This window comes from Pteronotus mesoamericanus, unplaced genomic scaffold (assembly GCF_021234165.1).
Source record: "Pteronotus mesoamericanus isolate MK-2021 breed Mesoamerican mustached bat unplaced genomic scaffold, CSHL_Meso_final contig_105, whole genome shotgun sequence".
Lineage (NCBI taxonomy): Eukaryota > Metazoa > Chordata > Mammalia > Chiroptera > Mormoopidae > Pteronotus > Pteronotus mesoamericanus.
This window is the reverse complement of record NW_026555006.1, coordinates 4245414-4264434: the sequence shown is the minus strand read 5'-3', so window position 1 is coordinate 4264434 and position 19021 is coordinate 4245414. Positions and strand designations below refer to the sequence as shown.

General features: G+C 34.5%; 1 protein-coding gene across 8 annotated transcripts in view; it reads left to right on the top strand.

Moving 5' to 3' along the window:
* Positions 1-19021, top strand: part of TUT4 (terminal uridylyl transferase 4) — an 85310-nt gene that overhangs the window by 8617 nt on the left and 57672 nt on the right. For all 8 annotated transcript variants that reach the window (XM_054573139.1, XM_054573131.1, XM_054573122.1 and 5 more), the window contains exons 2-4: positions 7031-7911; positions 12018-12181; positions 16337-16453. In XM_054573139.1, coding sequence (XP_054429114.1) covers positions 7122-7911; positions 12018-12181; positions 16337-16453 — 1071 coding nt within the window. In that variant the 5' untranslated portion in view covers positions 7031-7121. The remainder of the gene's footprint in view (positions 1-7030; positions 7912-12017; positions 12182-16336; positions 16454-19021) is intronic.

The window sequence follows — 19021 nt, the reverse complement described above, 5'->3', positions numbered from 1 at the left end:
TATGCATAAGAGACATTGGTCTGTAGTTTTTTGTGGTGTGTTTGTCTGGTTTTGGTCGTAGGGTAATAATGGTCTCATAGAATAAGTTAATATATTGCATTTGAAAAATTTCTCAGTTTTAAAATCTAATGATATAAATATCAATAGCTATAACCCACCAAAAAAGTTTTGTTTTATTTGATTTTTGGTAATTTTTAAGAAAATAAATAGATCCCAAGGTCAGGAAGTTTGAGAACCACTACTTTAGGCTAATGGACCAAAAATTGGGACTCTTGTTTCTTGTTAGTCATAAACCCGTCTCGTTTGTGTCACTTTAGGCAAGTCATAAACTCTGGGTTCCTCATTAATGTGTAAAGTAGAAACATGAGCTCTGGCTGATGTGGCTCAGTGGATTGAGTACTGGCCTGTGAACCAAAGGGTCGCTGGTTTGATTCCCAGCTGGGGCACAAGCCTGGGTTGCAGGCCAGGTCCCCAGTAGGGGGCGCTGAAGAGACAAACACACATTGATGTTTCTTTCCTTCTCTTCCTCCCTCTTCTTAAAAAAAAAAAATCTGAAATATATATATATAAAAAACATGAGAAGACTGTGTTAACTTCCTGGATGCATGAAGACAAAGGAATGGACATACTAGACATAATTAGCGAATGCTGTATCATCAAAAAAAATTTTGTAAAACTGAAATATTTGTAAAGTTTGGGGACTTTATATATGAGCTTGTAGTATTGTTATGTGACAGTGCCTTTAATTGTGTCATACAGATAAAACTTTGTTAGTTTGTGCTTGGAGCTTGTCCTGAAATTTTCTGTGATAGTACCAGTGAGTTTCAGTATATGAGAGTTTTATATTTCCTTAGGAAGGCATTTCATAATCACTTTAGAAAGCTTTATAAACCACTCACAGTTATCCCCTGCTCTGCCCGTTCTTGTGTTCCTCTTTGTTTTTGATGGGAATGTATTCTATTTTTCAGATGTGTTGGAACAGAAAAAAGATTGAGAACCATTTTTCTAAATTCTCTCAGGGATGTAGCTCATTCTAGCCTCCTCTAAAATTCTTTAAGCCTGGTACCTGCTGGTTCTATTTCTTATTCTATTTTGTCATTTCAACCCCTCTAGGAATCTCTGGGTCACTTCCTTATATTCACTGATACCTTGGTGTAATCTTCACATCATATTGGGCAATTGAAAGCATAACATTTGAAGGTCATCTAGCACCTCAACTTTTATTTTTCCTTAATTTCTGTGTTCCAGTGATATTCAGGTTTACTTTCTTGATGCATGTACTCATATGGTTCAAAACCAGTTCTACTTCGGACGAAAATCTCCTAAATATCTTTAAGTGCATTTTTTTCTTGTTTCTTTAGTTTTCTGATCTATTCCTAATCTTTCTGTATGTAGTCTCTTTTTGGTCTTATCCTTCGCCCAACCAGTACCATTACTGTTGTGCTTCCTTACCCTTACTGAAATATTCATTCTGTCATTCCTCTACCCAGTATGAATTTAAATATCTGCGAATAGTATAAACTAGTAGACTGCTGTTTTATATGTTTAGTTAGTTCCTTATCACAGCTTGGCAGTGTCACAGATTTTTTTCCTGTTCTTCACATTTGCTGTTGTTTTACGTCTGTCTTAAGTCCTCTGCTGCCCTCTGCTTTTCTTACTCTGTGCTGGCCTTCGGATTCATAGAAAAGTATTATAAAATTTGTGTTTCTTGCAGTTCTTTGAGATACGTGCTAAGTGGTCCTGGCAAAAGAGGCTGCTTTTGTCAAATGAATGTTGTAAATTGTGTCTCTCAGGTTTACCATGCTTATTAGCTTACTGAAGAGCCTGAAAGGTCCTTCTGAAAAGAAACCCATTTAACTTTACAACAGCCTCACTCCCTCCCCAGCCTCATCTAAACTGCTTGTGATAAGGCACCAAATAACCTTCTTATACTTTTTCTATTACTGATAATTACTATTATTTACTTTACTGACTCATCTCCTTTTCCTTGCTACTCTGTTCTCCTGCTCCACTGAAGTTAACCTAAAACAGAAATTGTGCCACTCTTCTGCTTATAAATAAATGTATGGCGTCTTTCTCCTAAAGTCTGAATTCTACTTGGCATACAAACGTGAACACCATTTCACATTCCCAGTTCATCTGCTGTATTCATCATTACACATGCTATTTTATGGTCCTGAAAACTTGTCAATTTTATAAATACATTTTGATGAGTACATATAAGTCGTATCTATTAGGACTATTCCTTATCTCTCTCCCAAGTGGGACATTCTTTCTTAGCTCAACTATTATTTCAATGATGAGCTTTTCTTAGTTTTTTTTCCTTAGGGTTTCCTTAGAACGTGTCACATAATACTGTCATTATTTGTTTAAATGATTATCTCACCTTTGGGACATGAGTCCATATTTATCTTTATAACCCCAGCTTTTAATCCAGCACCATATATGGGAATGTTGAGAAATAATTTGTTAAGATTTTTAAAAAGCAGGAAAAAAGTGCCATTACATTATTATTAAAATATAAAGCTACAAAAATATATAAGGTATGTTACTAATATTTGTTATACTCTTTTATTTACTTTTTTTATTTTTTAATATATTTTATTGATTATGCTATTACAGTTGTCTCAGTTTTTTCTCCCCTTTATTCCCTTCCGCCTGGCATCCCCCCTCCCACCAGCATCTCCCATCCCCCCAGTTCATGTCCATGGGTTGTACATACAAGTTCTAGGCTTCTCCATTACCTGTACTATTCTTAACATCCCCCTGTCTATTGTGTCCCTACTAATTATGCTTCTTATTCCTTTTCCCCCATTCTCCCCCCACCCCCCAATCTCCATGTCTGTGATTCTGTTCTGTTCTTTTTGCTTGCTTAGTTTGTTCGTTTATTTATTTAGGTTCAGTTGTTGATAGTTGATAGTTGTCATTTTACTGTTCATAGTTTCTGATCTTCATCTTTTTCTTAGATAAGTACCTTTAACATTTCATATAATATAAGGGATTGGAAATGATGAACCTCTTTAACTTGATCTTATCTGGGAAGCACTTTATTTGCCCTTCCATTGTGAATGATAGCTTTGCTGGATAGAGTAAACTTGGATGTAGGTCCTTGCCTTTCATGACTTTGAATCCTTTTTTCCAGTCCCTTCTTGTCTGCAACGTTTTTTTGAGAAATCCTTGCAGCTTTTTGGAGAAAGCTGGTAGTCTTACGGGAACTCCTTTGTAGGTAACTGTCTCCTTTTCCCTGCTGCTTTTAAGATTTTCTCCTTATCTTTAATCTTGGGTAAAGTAATTATGATGTGCCTTGGTGTGCTCCTCATTGGGTCCAACTTCTTTGGGACAGTCTGAGCTTCCTGGATCTCCCAGAAGTCTCTTTCCTTGGCCAGATTGGGGAAGTTTTCCTTCATTATTTTTTCAAATAAGTTTTCAATTTCTTGCTCTTTCTCTTCTCCTTCTGCCACCCCTATGACTCCAATGTTGGAACGTTTAAAGTTGTCCCAAAGATTCCTAAGGCTCTCCTCCTCATTTTTTTGAATTCTTGTTTCTTCATTCTGTTCTGGTTGAATGTTTATCTCTTCCTTTTGTTCCAAATCATTGATTTTGAGTCCTGGTTTCTTTCCCTTCACTGTTGGTTCCCTGTATATTTTTCTTTATTTCACTTTGTTTAGCCTTGATTTCTTCCTTTATTTTGTGACCACGATCAATAATTTCTGTGAGCATCCTGATTACCAGTGTTTTGAACTCTGCATCTGATAGGTTGTCTATCGCCTTGGTTAGTTGTATTTCTTCTGGAATTTTGATCCGTTCTTTCATTTGAGCCATATTTCTTTGTCTCATTCTACCAGTCTGGGTGAATGTTTCTTCTTTAACTCCTTGGTTGTTGCACTTCCATGCAGTTTGATTTTCTGGCATTTCTGGTTGCTTTTTTTTTTTTTTAAATTGGTTGTCATTTTTTTTGGCTGTGTGAGGAAGCGAACAGGAACAGAAAATCACAGGAATGAAGAGAGGTTCCGTCTTGGCTGGAACCTCGGTTTTATTTATTTTTTTTATGGCTGAATAATATTCTTTGTGTGAGTGTATGTGTGTATCATTGTCTTTATCTATTGATCTATCAATGGACGTTTAGGTTGCTTCCATGTGTAGGCTATTAAGTAATGCTGCAGTGAGCATGGGGATGCAGATATCTTTTTGAGTTATTCTTTTCATTTCTGTTAGACACATATACCCAGAAGTGGAATTGCTGGATCATTTGATAGTTTTATTTTTAATTTTTGAGGAACATCCATATTGTTTTTATAGTGTCCATACCAATGTATATTCCCATCAACAGCACAGAAGGGTTCCCCTTTCTCCACATCCTTTATAATACTTATTTAATGTCTTTTTTTATAACAACCATTCTCACAGGTTTGAGGTGATATTTCATTGTGGTTTTGGTTTGCATTTCCCTGAGTATTAGTTATGTGGAGCACCTTTTCACATCCTTGTTGGCCATCTGTATGTCACTTTGGAAAAATGTCGTTCAGATCCTCTGCCTATTTTTTAATCTGATTTTTTTTCTGTTGAGTTCTTTATGTATTTTGGATATATTTGCTTATCGGATATATGATTTGCAAATATTTTCTGTTATTCTGTATGTTGCCTTTTCATTTTATTTATGGTTTCCTTTGCTGTGAAGAAACTTTTTAGTTTGATGTAGTCCCACTTGTTTCTTTTTGCTTTTGTTGCCTTTGCTTTTGATGTCAAATCCAAAAAGTCATTGCCGAGATAGATGTTAAGGGAGATGTTTTAAATTTTAATTAACATGAAATCCAATTTATTTTTTATTCTATTGCCTGCTTTTGATATCATACTTAAGAAACTTGGCAAACCAAAGGTCATAAAGATTTAAAGGTTTTTATATTTTGTGTGCTTGTATGTGTGTGTAGTTTAGAGTATAAGGTATAGTTTTTGTGTAGTCCTTAAACTTAGGTCTTTGATCCTTTTGTTTTTATCTTCCCATTTGTGAAAATATAAGTATATATTGTCATGTCTGCCTTATACAAAATTAACATAAAGTATCCTGCTTTGTCCTGTATTTTGCTGTGTATAATGTGCACTCTTTTACCCAAATTTTTAAGGGAAAAATAAGGGTGAGCATTATACATGGATATAATGATTACATATCATGGATATAATCTGTTTATAATGTGCATAAAAATGTGGGTGTGCATTATATATAGGAAGGCATTATACATGGCAAAATATGGTATATTACTGTTTTTCACTTTAATGCTATATTTTTATCTTCACTCCATAGCAGAAGAGAGACTTTCTCATTCTATTTTACAGCTGCATAGTAATATATTTTATAGTTTTTGCTACCAGTTTGCTGTTGGTGGTCATTTGAGTTTTTCCAGTCATTTGCTTATACAATTAATGTTTTACTAATTGTAAACTTTGATTCATTTGATCCATTTTGAGTTAATTTTTGTAACTGGTGTGAAATCAAGGTTCATCTTCATTTTTTGAAGTGGGTAGCCAGTTTTCCAAGCGCTATTTGATGAAAAGACTGTTTTTTCCATTGAATACTTTAAATTTGTATTTACATATGCTTTGACATAAATACAGGTAGTTGGCAGTAAATTATTTGTGTTCTGATTTTTTTATTTTTGGTAATATTTTTGTGTTTGTATAATGTAGTTATAATATTAGAGGTGTTCTACCCAAATACATAATTTAATTAATTAACCAAGTAAAATTAAAGGTGCTACACATGGAGTTTGCTTTTGCTGATTCTAATTTTTACTAATATTGTTAATCTTTGTTTGAGGCATAGGTCTGAATTTAAGGCATTACAGGGCAGTGTGAACAGCAAAAGAAAAAACCAAACAAACTCTGTTTTCAGTATAGTATAGTATACAAGGTATTTCCAATACTGGACTGATTTAACAAAATGCTGTATTTTAATTTGCTTATAGTTTATGCTCTCTGGTAAGTGCATAATTGTTACTATTATATTTAAGGACAAAATGAGTTCTGAGTTTAATGTATTCTTACTATCACCTTTTTAAAGACATTTTTTAGAGCAGTTTTAGTTTCCCAGCAAAATTGAACAGAAAGTTCAGAAAGAACAGAGTGCTCATATACTGCCTTCTTTACCACATTATAGTCTCCCCCACTATCAGCATTCCTGCAGCACAGTAGTACATTTGTTACAGCCAGGAACCTACATTAACACATCATTACCCAAAGTCTGTAGTTTACATTGGTTTCATTCTTAAGTGGAGTACATTCTATGCATTTTGGCAAATGTGTACTGACATGTATCCATCATTATAATATCATACAAAGTTTTACTATCAATTTTTAACTCTGGGTTTCTCTTGTTTTAAATTTTTTTAACCTCAGAGGAATTTATTTAAAGTCCTTTGTACTTCAAAGGGGCAAAAAATAGGTTGAATTGTGTCTACATATTTAGAGAGTCAAATTGGAAAGTTAGTGATATAAATAGGTAGTGTTTAATAGCAAAGTCATGAGAGCAAGATCGAAGACAAGAGAGAAACATCAATGTGTGGTTGCCTCTTATGTGTCCCCTACTGGGGGCCTGGCCTGCAACCCAGGCATGTGCCCTGACTGGAAATCGAACTGGCGACCCTTTGCTTCGAAGTCCAGCACTCAATCCACTGAGCTGCACCAGCCAGGGCTAGATTGGAATTATTGTATTTTCTTCCTTTTATGTTAATTGTGGTACATCACAATTATTTTCCTTTTGGTTGAAATTCTTATTGAGTAATATAAGACATTTTACTTCAGTATTCTTTTGTTTTGATGACATACTGCCATAATTACAGTAGAACCTTCTTTATGAGCATTTGGCTGTTACTTACTAAGTGGGCTTTAATTCTTTCTCATAATAGTTTTCAGAGTTTAAACATTTTTTTCTATTTTCTTTGGTTTTGAGAACAAATTTTAAGTTTGTTTATGTCTGACTAACTTAAAAAAATGACTTTTGCATTTTAATTAACAGATTTTTTTTTTAATTCAATAGTTCTTGCATAAACTGGACTTGAAGCAATTCAAACTACTGGAGGTCTGCTATATTACGATACAACAATTGGAAAGAAACAGGTTTTCAAATAATGGAAGAGTCTAAGACCTCTAAAAATGAAAATCATGAACCAAAGAAGAATGCTTGGGCTCTATCTGAAGAAAGCAAAACGGTTAAAGTTATAACTAATCAAACTTTGAAAGCCAGAAATGATAAATCCATAAAAGAAATTGGGACCAGCTCTCCAAGTAGGAATAGTAGTAAAAAAAATAAGCAAAATGATATTTGTATAGAAAAAACAGAAGTTAAATCATGTAAAGTAAATGCTGCCAGTGTTCCAGGACCTAAAGACTTGGGGTTAGTCCTTCGAGATCAAAGTCATTGCAAAGCAAAAAAGTCACCTAATTCACCTGTCAGAGCAGAAAAGTTACCTGTTTCACTGGCTAAAGTAGAAAAGGCATCCAATTTACAGGCAAAAGCAGAAAAGTTGCCAAAGTCACATAATTCACCAGTGAAAACAGAAAAGGCACCCAGTTCACAGGCAGTGATAGCAGAAAAGACACTTAATCCACAGAAGAAAGCAGAAAAAGCACCTAGTTCTCAGATGAAATCAGAAAAGGTTCCCAGTTCACCAGCAGAAGCAAAGAAGGTGCCCAGTTTACTGTTGAAAGAAAACATCAGACAGCCAGAGTTACAACAGATTGGGAAAAGAATTCCAAGCTCCTTGACTTCTCTGGACAAAGTGAATATTGATGTTGTAGAGGGAGAAAGATCTACTCTGGAAAACTCACCACAATCTCAGAAGCAACAAACGTCTACAGATAATACTGGTGATTCTGATGATAGTGCTTCAGGAATTGAAGACATATCAGATGATTTGAGTAAGTACAAATTAGATTATCCTACAAGTCACTTGTTTTGGAGGGATTTTCCTATATTAACATTTTAACTTATCCCCAGTTTTATTTTAACCACTTTGTAATTCAGAAGGACATAAATAATGTGGTTCTTTAAGTTAGGAAACAACATTTCTTATCGTGGGTAAAAAGCCTGGGCAAATAGATATAAATTTAGTGGCTCTTGTAGCCAGTATAGTCAGCATACTGACTCTTTCCCCTTTTCTCCTTCCCACCCCATACTCTTTCTAAATGGTCCTGGTAATATAGTGCTTATTCATTCATCAAACATGTGTTGAGTTTTTATTATATGTTAAGCATGTGTTTACAAGGGAAAACCAAAACCAAACAAAACCTCAAAGCCCCAGACCTCAAGAAAGCTTTTAGTTAAATGGGGGTGATACAGATAAAGTGGTAATTTAGTTATGTCAAAAACTTGAGAATGCACATGATTTAATTGACGGCTTTAGACTTTGGGTTGAAAAAAATGCATAATATAAATATGAGACTGCAGGTATGACTGAGGTTCAGTATGACTAGAACAGGCAATTGAGAGGGAAAGTGGCAAGAAAAAGCTACTGAAAAGTACACAAGAATTGGAGAGTAAAGGACATTATAAACATTTGGAACTTTACTGTGAGTGTTTTGAGAAGGCATTGAAGAGTTTTAGGTAGTGTTGTTATCAGATATGTATTTTTTTTTGGCTACGGTGCAGCAAATTCACGAACAAGACTGGAACCAGAGATTGATTTGGACACTGTTGCAATTTACTTGACAGTTATTGGTGTAAAGTTCATTTTCATCTGGGAATTTTCTCTTGAGATTCATTAATTGTTTATAAATATTATCCTTTTGAGTACTTTAATTCTGATTTAAAACAAAAATACATCTGTGTTGTAACATACATATATCAATACATCATTTCTTTTTATTGCTGAATAAAATTTCATTATATAGCTACATCATATTTTGTTTATCCTTTCATCAGTTGGTAGATATTTGAATTGTTTCCACCATTTGGCTATTATCAGTAATGCTGCCATGAATATTGGTTTAAAAGTTTCTGTGTGGATGTACTCATACATTTTCATTCTTCTTTGATACATATGTTGGAGTCGAATTGCTGAATCATATGTAATTCTTAACATTTTTTCCTAACTTTTTTTTGTTAGATACGTACAAGATTTTGTTAAATACATATAAGATTTACCATTTTAATCATTTTAAAGGTACAGTTCAGTGCCATTAAGTACCTTTATAGTGTTGTATAACAATCACTACTGTTTGATTGCAGAACTTTTTCATCACCCCAAAAGGAAATCCATTTCCTATTTATCCCAGCCTCAGACAACCACTAATTGGCTTTTTGTTCCTATGTATTTTCTTTTCTAGATGTTTTATAGCAATGGAATCATAAAATATGTGTTTTTTTGGTATCTGGCTTTCTTCATTAAACATCAGGTTTTCAAGGTTCATTTATGTAGTATTTATCAGTACTTCTTTCATTTTTAATGCTGATGCTATAGACTGCATTGTGTCCCCTCAAAATTCCTGTGTTGCATTCCTAACTCCCAGTGTGATTGTATGTGGATTTAAGAGCATTAGGTTAAGATTAAATGAGGTCATAAAGGTTGGGGTCCTAAGCCCATGGGATTGGAGGCTGTATAAGAAGAGGAAGAGGAAGATCTTTCTCAGTGCATGCACCAAGGAAAGGTCATGTGAGGTGGCTGTACACAGTCCAAGGAGAGAGCTCTCATTAGACACCAATCCTCATGGAACCTTGATCTTGACTTTCCTGTCTCCAGAACTGTGAGAAAACAAATTTCTGTTGTTGAAGTCACCCAATCTGTGGTATTTTGTTATGGCAGCCTGAACGATACTCCATTGTATAGATATGTCAAATTTTGTTTATTCATTTATTTAGGGATGGGTATTTGGGTTGTTTCCACCTTTGACTGCTGTGAATAGTGTTGCTATAAACATTCATGTGCAAGTTTTTGTTTGAATACCTGATTTCAACTCTTGTGGGAATATTAACATTTTAAGGAACTAGTGTTCTGTGAAACAAAGTTTGAGACATTCTGCCTGATGTTACTTCATTTTGATGTTGATTTCAGGAAATTAAGTAATCTTATTTAATTTTTAAAGAAAGGTACTTTTCTCTAATTCTTTATATTGATAGAAATTATAATATTGCAGGATTTGCTCTTGTGCCCCTGGTAGTGATGTGTTTTCTACCACAAAAGCAGAGACTAGAAAGGCAAACTCTTTCATAAAGATGCTATAAACAGAATTCAAACATTAGAAGTGTCACTGGGTTAGCTAAGTGTTCTACAAATTATTGTCATGCAGTGCAACTTATACATACAGAGAAGGGTAGATTATTATATTATTGCCTTGATGCTGTCTTTTTCCATGAATTCTTGAAATAAGAAGGATTTCACCTTCTTGAAATAAGAAGGAAGATGCATTTCCATCATAAAATTATAACTAAAAAACTAAATTATTTTTCCAAATATTAGAACACAGCTGCAAATTGCTCATGGGGCATCATTGTTCCCCTGACAATAATTTAAGAAACACTTAGCTAACTCAGTGACACTTAAAATGTTTAAATCCTTTGTATAACATCTTTATATGAGTGTTCCTTCCTATTCTTTGCTTTTGTGCTATGAGACAGTCATCTCCATAGGCACACTGTTTCTTCTTTGTTCAGAAAATTAGTGCTATCAAAAGGTAGAATTGACCATCAGAGTTCTTACTGATGGCATGTAGCTGGCTTTGAAGGGAAGAGTAGAAAGATTTGCTGATTATCTATGAGCATTTACTTTTAGATGTGCTTTTAGATATATCCAAATTAATTTCTTCAACACACTTCTATTAAGTGTCATCCTCTGGTCTAGGCATTGTATTAAATTCTGAAGGTACAGAGTTAAATAAGACCTAGTCACTGACATCAAGGAGTTCATATCATCCAATATAGGAGATAGATAAATGAATATAAATTTCATTACTGTGCACATATGAGATAGTAGATATGCAGGAGAGGTAAACATTATGAGTTTAAGTGGAGAGGGCCTTGATGGTAGAGTGAACAACATATGTAAAGGCATTGAAAATTGAAGTAGCTGAGATCCATTCCAGCACATTTGGTATGAATAGAGTGTCAGGTGTTAGAATAGGATGTAAGTTTAGAAATATAGACAACATAGCTCTCTTTCTTGAGGTCTTAGCTTAAAATTTCAGATACACCTTTCCTGACTCCCATATCTAAAGTTGGCCTTCCTCTCAGTTACTTTCTTTTTCCCTTATAGCACTTAGTATAACTTGGAATTACTGTATTCCATTTACTGCCTTTAAGAGGGTAAGGACTGTGTGTGTAATACGCTAGAGAGTTTAAATTCTATTCTGAACTCTTTGAGGAAGCCTCTTCAGTATTTTTAAGCAAGAGAATAACATGATTCATTTTTGTATATAAAAAATCACACTGATGGTAGAACCTACTGTATGCCAGGTACCTATTGCTAGGTGCTGCAAATGCAAAGATGAAAGCACATAGTCTATGCCTTAAAGAGATTACAATCTAGTTAGGAGGCTAAGAAAAAATATTGATGTGGTAGAGATATCCATGAGTTCAGTGAAAGCAAAGAAGGAGGACCCTGGTGTGGGTTTGTGGTCTGGGGTATGTATGTTCTTTTAGCTCTTGGTGTGTAGTGATAAAGTTACTAAAGTGACTTTAGTTCAGTGAGTAATCCTTGGGACTTAAAGGAGCTTTTTATCATATTTACTTCAGAGATTCCACAAGATGGTTATGTTATGTTAGCCTTGTATAGCTAGTCTCAGGCATATTTGTCTCTTTTGATAGATAGGTTGTAAGAACAAGATAGGCATTTGACCCATGTAGTAGATTTTTCTTTGTGAATTTTGATACCATGTATATCTCTTACTTAAATTTTATATAGCGTTGCCAACTTACACAACCAAGGAAAGAATATTTTCTCTCTGTATAAATTGAATGTTTGTTTTTCATTACATTTTGTTAAATGTACCAATTCTGATGATGGTAACTAAGTGAATGCTTCCTTTTCTAGGTAAAATGAAGAATGATGAATCTAATAAAGAGAATTCTTCAGAGATGGACTATTTAGAAAATGCCACTGTGATAGATGAATCTACCTTGACACCTGAGCAGAGGCTAGGCTTGAAACAAGCAGAAGAACGCTTAGAAAGAGATCACATCTTTCGACTTGAAAAAGTATACTATGTTGTTTTAGTTATTTGGAGGAAAATACATGTTTCATAACCTTTCTTTCCAAAGTACAGCTTTTAAAATTTTTCTTCTATTCCTCAGGCAAAGATAACGTTCATCTTTTTGTACTTGCCTCTTTCCTTTCTTCTTTCTCTCTTTTCTCTCTTCCCTCCCTTTGTTTAGCAAATCCTTACACCTGTGAGCCTGACTTCATTTGTTTATCCCAGAGGTTGATGAACTATATGGCCTGTCCTCTTAAATTTTTTTTATTGGGCTTTTTTTTTTAAATTGTTAAATGCACGTATTCTGTTGTTTTTGTAAACAGATTTTTATTGGAACATAGCCATCCCTATTTGTTTACATATTACCTATGGCTGATTTGTGCTATCATGGCAAAATTGAGTTGAGTAGTTGCTATAAGGAATATATGGCCCACAAAACATGAAATATGTACTATTTACCAGAGCATAAAATATTTATCAAAATATTACTTTGTCTCTATGGAAGAAGTTTGCTGATTGTTAATTTATTTTATCATCAAATAGATACTGAGTCCTTGTTATGTTCTAGGTAATGAGGTAGGCATTGGGAATTTATTGGTGAAAATGGCATAGTTTCTGCCCATTAGAAATTAACAGTTCATTTAGAGTGACAAGAATGAATTAGAAAATAATTCATGATGTTCTAGACTTCTTCCCTTCCTTGCTTTTATCTCTTTCCTTTATCTCTTTTTTTTAACCCCTTTTTTCCTCCAATATTTACTGAACAGCTATGTGTTAGGAACTGTTCTAGCCATTGATATCTTGTTCTTGAGCACTAAATAATTTTTTAACCTAGAAATACACCTTCCTAGCCTTAATAAAAATACTGCTAGGTATTGACGGAATGAATAATAAGTTACTCTGTTCACAAATAGATACTTGGGATATTTGTGAGTATGCAGCCAAGGAAATAATTGATCATCATTTTTGATAAATAATAAAGGAAAGAAATGGTCTGATTTTGTATAGTCTAGAAAAATGAGGTCATAGCTAACTTGAAGAAGGCAATCCTGGATTATTAATAGAACTTATGACAGAGTAGTCACCCTATGAAAATAGGAAGGAATATCAAAGAGTAGAGGCCCATAATGTAGGAGAGAGCTTGGGTTGTGCAGCTAGTCTAATAAGATCCTAGTTAGAATTCTTTTTTTTATTTTGCAGTTTGTTGTTTTACTTAGTTCTGTCTTCTCACTTTCTCTTTCCTAAGCCTGGAATTAGTAGCTATTCTGGATCTGCATTGTCAAGATAAACATTGAGTGCCTTTTGTGTGCCATGATACAGTGATAAAAAGTTGAAATGGAGTATGCGTTGCATTTCTAAAAACATGATACTGTTCTTCTAGTAGTTTAGTGATTAGAGGAAGACTTGTAAGCAAACTATAATAGTAGTAAAAGTAACAGTATTGTTTGAAAATGGGATCTTGGACAAAGAAATGACCAACTTGAGTTGGAGTGTAGAGGCAGCAATTAGGGAATGCAGGAATGACTAGGAGTTGACCAGATGAGGGGACAAAGATGGTATAGGTAAATTATATAGGATGAGTAAAGGAAATGTGAAACTTGTCAAAAGAAAAGTAAGTGGGGGACTGGATGGGAAGATGGGATATGAAGTAGGAAAGATCAGTTCTTGGAAGAAGGAATAAGTTGGGGTGGAATGGATATTTGATGGTAGTAAGAAGGAATGGTGTGGCCTGAAAGAAAAGCTTAGAAGCATGGAAACATTTTATTTGTTGTTGAATTTAAACAGTAACGGTATAAAATCAGTGTGCCAATACCAGCAGAGATGTCTGTAATCCCTTTCTGATATCTTTTTGTCAGTAATTAAAGGTAGTTTCTTAGTGGTTAAGTGTATGGATTTTGGAATCACTGGGTCTAGCTCTGTTACTTACTGAATAAATAAACTTGGATAAATTATTTAAATCTCAGTTTCATCATCATTAAAATGGAATTGATGAAAATAATGGGCTGTTACGAGGATTAAATAAAATAATACAAGTGAATTTCTTGGCACAATGCCTGGTATGTAGTAAGCACTAAATAAAGATTGGCTGTTGTGGAATTGAATTATTTTACCTGGTAGGGCAATTTTTATTATTTCAAGGACCTGTAAAGAAGCAGACTGCAGTGTTAGAATTCTATCCAAGGTCATTTGAGATTTCATCCTAGGCCTGCTGACTCACCATTCAATTTCTACTAAACTCTTCTTATTAATGGAATCTAGTTATGTTCTTGTCTGCTGACATTTTACAGTTGAAAAATTCATATGATGAGTGACACATGACTCCCTTAGTTACCTTGTCAATATTCATGGATTTAGGTATTTTCTTTTTATACTTTCAACTCTTGAATCCAACCCTTCCTACCTTGTCCACCACTCTTAAACTTGAACTAAGCCAACATTATCGCTCTTCTGGATTATTGCTGTGTGCTCATAATGACAAATAAGTTCTTTCTGCTTCTGTTCTTAATATAGAAGACAAATCATTCCTTTAAAGTATTATTTAGATCTTATAATTATTTATTAAGAAACCTTTAATGCCTTCCCACTAGGGGCCATGAGATCTGTCCCCCATTACCTTGTCACGCTAGCTTATTTGCAATTTTTCAAACATAACTAGGCAGATTCTTTCTTTAGGGCCATATCGTAGTTTCTGCAGAGGGATGTTCAAGCTTAACACAAAATTTGATGCAAATTCATTGCTTTACTCGCTCAGTCACTTTGAATGCAACAGCCACTCAGTATACATGCTCATTCAGTGGCATCTACTGTCCCCAGTGACTAGTACAGTGAAGTTGTGACTTTATGCATGTGCATTCCAGACCACCCTCCTTGGCTGCCAGCTTACATCGATGTTGTGCAAACCATTCTCACTATATTAACAATGGTTGGACTTTTTCTAGACAGACCTTGTATGTAATATTCTGTAATGAGGGAATCTTTTTCTCAAGAGTTGTAGTCCTTTGAAGATTAATCTGAGGTAAAAATAAAGTATTGCTAGAAACTATTTTAAAATTCAAGTATTGAATGTTTCGTAACTTCATTGCATAATCTTACGGGTAGAGAGTTAGCTTTGGGTTCTGGCATGCATAAATTTAAATTCAGCATCTCCCACTTAATGTTGTATCCTTGTGAAAGTTGCAAGCTGTTTGAACTTTTGTTTTCACATCTATAAAATGAAGCTAGTGCCTATGTAATTAGATTATTAGAGGAATTAGAATGTCAGGTTGTAGCCCTGGTTGGATGGCTCAGTTGGTGGGAGTGTCATCCACTACACCAAAAATTTGTGGGTTTGATCCCCAGTCAGGGCACATACATAGGTTGCAGATTCAATTCCTTGTTAGGACGTGTGGAGGAGGCAGCTGATAGATGTTTCTCTCTCATATCGATGTTTCTTACTCCCTTCCTCTCTCTAAAATCAATAAGCATATCCTCGATTAAGGGTTAAAAAAAAATGTCGCATTGTATGTGAAGCACGCAGGGAGGTACCTGGCACATCACAGGCACTTTGGAATTATTAAGCTTTTTATTATTTAAAGAATATACTCATATATGTGAAGTATGACTAGAGTACTATGACTAATACTTTCCATGTGTCAGAATTGGTTCTTTAGAGTAATAACTTCAAGAGGTTATCCATTTATTCCCATGAAATTGTGATTGGAGTGTTTTTGGAACTCATCTTTTGGAATTGTCTCCTATATTTACAGTTCATTCTTTTATATCCCCTAGTTGAGGGTGGATTCTGTCTTTTGTATAGTAGTTAAAAAGACTGAAATTTCAAAACCAGTTTTGGGGGCAGCATTGGAATAAGACTTAGTAATGAAACTGCCTTTCTTATTTAACTTGGGTCCTAAAGACTCTATTAAATAAGTATCAATTTAGCATTTTCATGATATTGTTTGAGATTAGTATATTATTGCCTGTGATTACTGTTGAACAATTTTCTCTTGGGTATATAAGTCCTGACTTGTTTATTACAAATTTATTCCTTCAATGCTTACTTTTTCTTATATTTACAAATTATTCCTTCAATACTTACTTTTTCTTATATAGTATAGTAAAAATATATGGTAAAAAATGTACTTGTTTTCTTAAAAAATTACATTTTTTAACTTTTCAGCGCTCACCAGAATATACCAATTGTCGGTATCTATGCAAACTTTGCTTAATTCACATTGAAAATATCCAGGGAGCTCATAAACATATAAAGGAAAAACGACATAAGAAAAACATTTTGGTAAGTTTTTATTACAAAATGTTTTATTTTTGAATGGTGAAACTATTAAATATATTTTTATTTATGAAAGTAAAAATGCGATGTATATCCAGTCGTATATTAGAAAATGAAATGACAGAGTTGGATGTTTTGATTACTCTCCTTATTTTAGGTAGTTAGGAGGGGAACTTTCTCAGAGACCAGTTTGCTCATCCTAAAGTATCTTGATTTCTGTGTTTAAAACTGTCGCATGTAGTTAGTCCAACTTATACTTACTGAGTTCTTACCTGCTTAGGTCTAGGCAATGGTGAATGGGAGTAATGGTTCCTGCCCTCAGGGTTTGTAAAGTATTGGTGAAGACATCCATTGACTAAGGATTTAAGTATCATGAGTTTTGTTAAAGGGGGGAAATGTGGTGTTAAAGTATACAAGAATATTTTTCTTAGTCTAGAACAGGGACAGTTACTCTGAGAAAGTGAACGTTTGAGTTGAACCTCGAAGTAAGAGTTTAAAAGGCAAAAAAGTGAATGTTGTAAAGGGGTAAGCTGAGTATTTTACACGAAAAAGCAGCATGAATAAAGATCTCTTAAGCCAGGAAAGCACATGGTGTATGAGGAACTGAAAGAGTCTAGTTCTAGTACGAGTGGAGCAAAGAAAGCTAGGAGGAAAATGATGTGAGATGAAGTTAAGAAGTCCATACCATGCAGGGCCTTATAAACTTGAGACTTTAAGAATTCTTAATTCTTCAGTTATTTTTATTATAGCATTTCATTTACATAGATATGAGCAGGGTTTTTTTTTTTTAAATTAGTATTCTAGCTATTTAACTTTTTCTTTTTAAAGTTATAATATATAACCTCTTATCTTTAAGTCTGCATTTGTATATTGTCTTTGAGAAATAACCCTTTTACTTGACCTTCCCAACAAGTCTGGGTTAGGTATTCCTTCTCTGCTCCCATAGCACTTGATGAGAAAACCTTACACAGTGTACTATAAATGTAAATGTCTTTTGTCCTCCTTTAGACTTCAGTATTTTAATATTCAAGAGGGCAAGTGTAATTTCTTATTTATTTTTGTTTCTGCATTACTTAGGACAGTATTTGACCCATAGTAGGTGCTCAGTCTATTTTCCTTTAAAGAAATGAATACATTGAAGAAAATCAGGAACTTAAGAAGGAAAAGAAGTCATTCACATTTTATCAGCCTACAATTCTGATTTAATTAGAGCTTCAGAAAACTTAATAGAGACGGAAGTGGAGGTTAATGAGAGTCAGTATCTCTCTGAGAAATTTGAAATACTAGAAATATGTTGAAAGATGCTGATTATTTCAGGAAGCCTAGGAAATTCTAAACAAGAAACTTAAAGCCAATGCACATTACCTATATGAGGTATGTCCAGAATGTAACTAACCATGTAATATTAAAAATAGAGGCATTTATTGAAGAAGATACAAGAAATATTGTACATAGGACAATGACACCTCAGTTCCCTTCAAAGTGGGCACCTTGGGCCCTCACACAGTTCTCCCAATCTCCATCAGCTTCCCCATTGTATCTTCCTGAGTCTCATTGATTGTCTGAAATTGCTTCCCTTTCAAAGGTGATTTTAATTTTGGGAAGTCAGAAGTCACAGGTGCCAAATCTGAGCTGTAGAGGGGCTGAGTCACCTGGATGATTTGATGTTTTGCCAAAATACTCTGAATCATCTTTCTGAATCATCCATATAGTTGCCACGGAGAAATATTCAAGCTTAACGCAAAGTTTTATGCAGGTTCATTTCCCTACTTGCTCAGTCATTTTGAATGCATTGGCCACACAGCACACATGCTCACTCATTGGCGTCTAATGCCCTCACTAGTACAATGAGGTTGTCATTGTTCACACATGTGCATTCCAGTCCACTCTCTTGGCTGCCAGGTTACATCAATGCAGCACAAACCTTTCTCCTTACATTAACAATGGCTGGACTTTTCCCGGACAGACCTCATAGTATAAGGTATTTTAGAACATTACAAAAACCAAACAGACCTTAAAAGCAGCTGTACTGGACTTTGACTTATGATAAAGTTGCGTAACAGAGACTGGTTTACCTTCTTCTTGAAATAATAACAATAAAATAAGGCAAAAATAGCTAACAGTGTTTTTTAAATAATGAAGGACAGGCAGTGAATGGAAGAGAAATGAGATGGACCCAATGATAATTCCAGTTTGAAAGAGTTCTCAGACTGTACTAACAGGGAAGGAAACCTGATGGACTTACAGAGTTGAGAAGAGGGACTTGAGTTCACGGTGGCTAGAGTTTGCAGGATAGAATAACAAAAAAGAGAGAGCTATACAGAGAAATCCAGAGATCTGTGGAAGCCCTCTCAGAGTATTCAACGTAAGATTGATTGGTGCATGCGTGTAGAAAGCTTCCTAAAGCCATGGAAAGAACCATCTGAGAGAATTAGAATAATGCTTTGTGCTCACACAGGACTGGGAATAGTACTTCCCCACTATTCAGACCAGAAAACCTCATATTTTATGGGGCACTGGGCAGAGTTTTTAGAAGGTTCTTATTTCAGAAGTAGGGAATATTTAGCCCTAAAC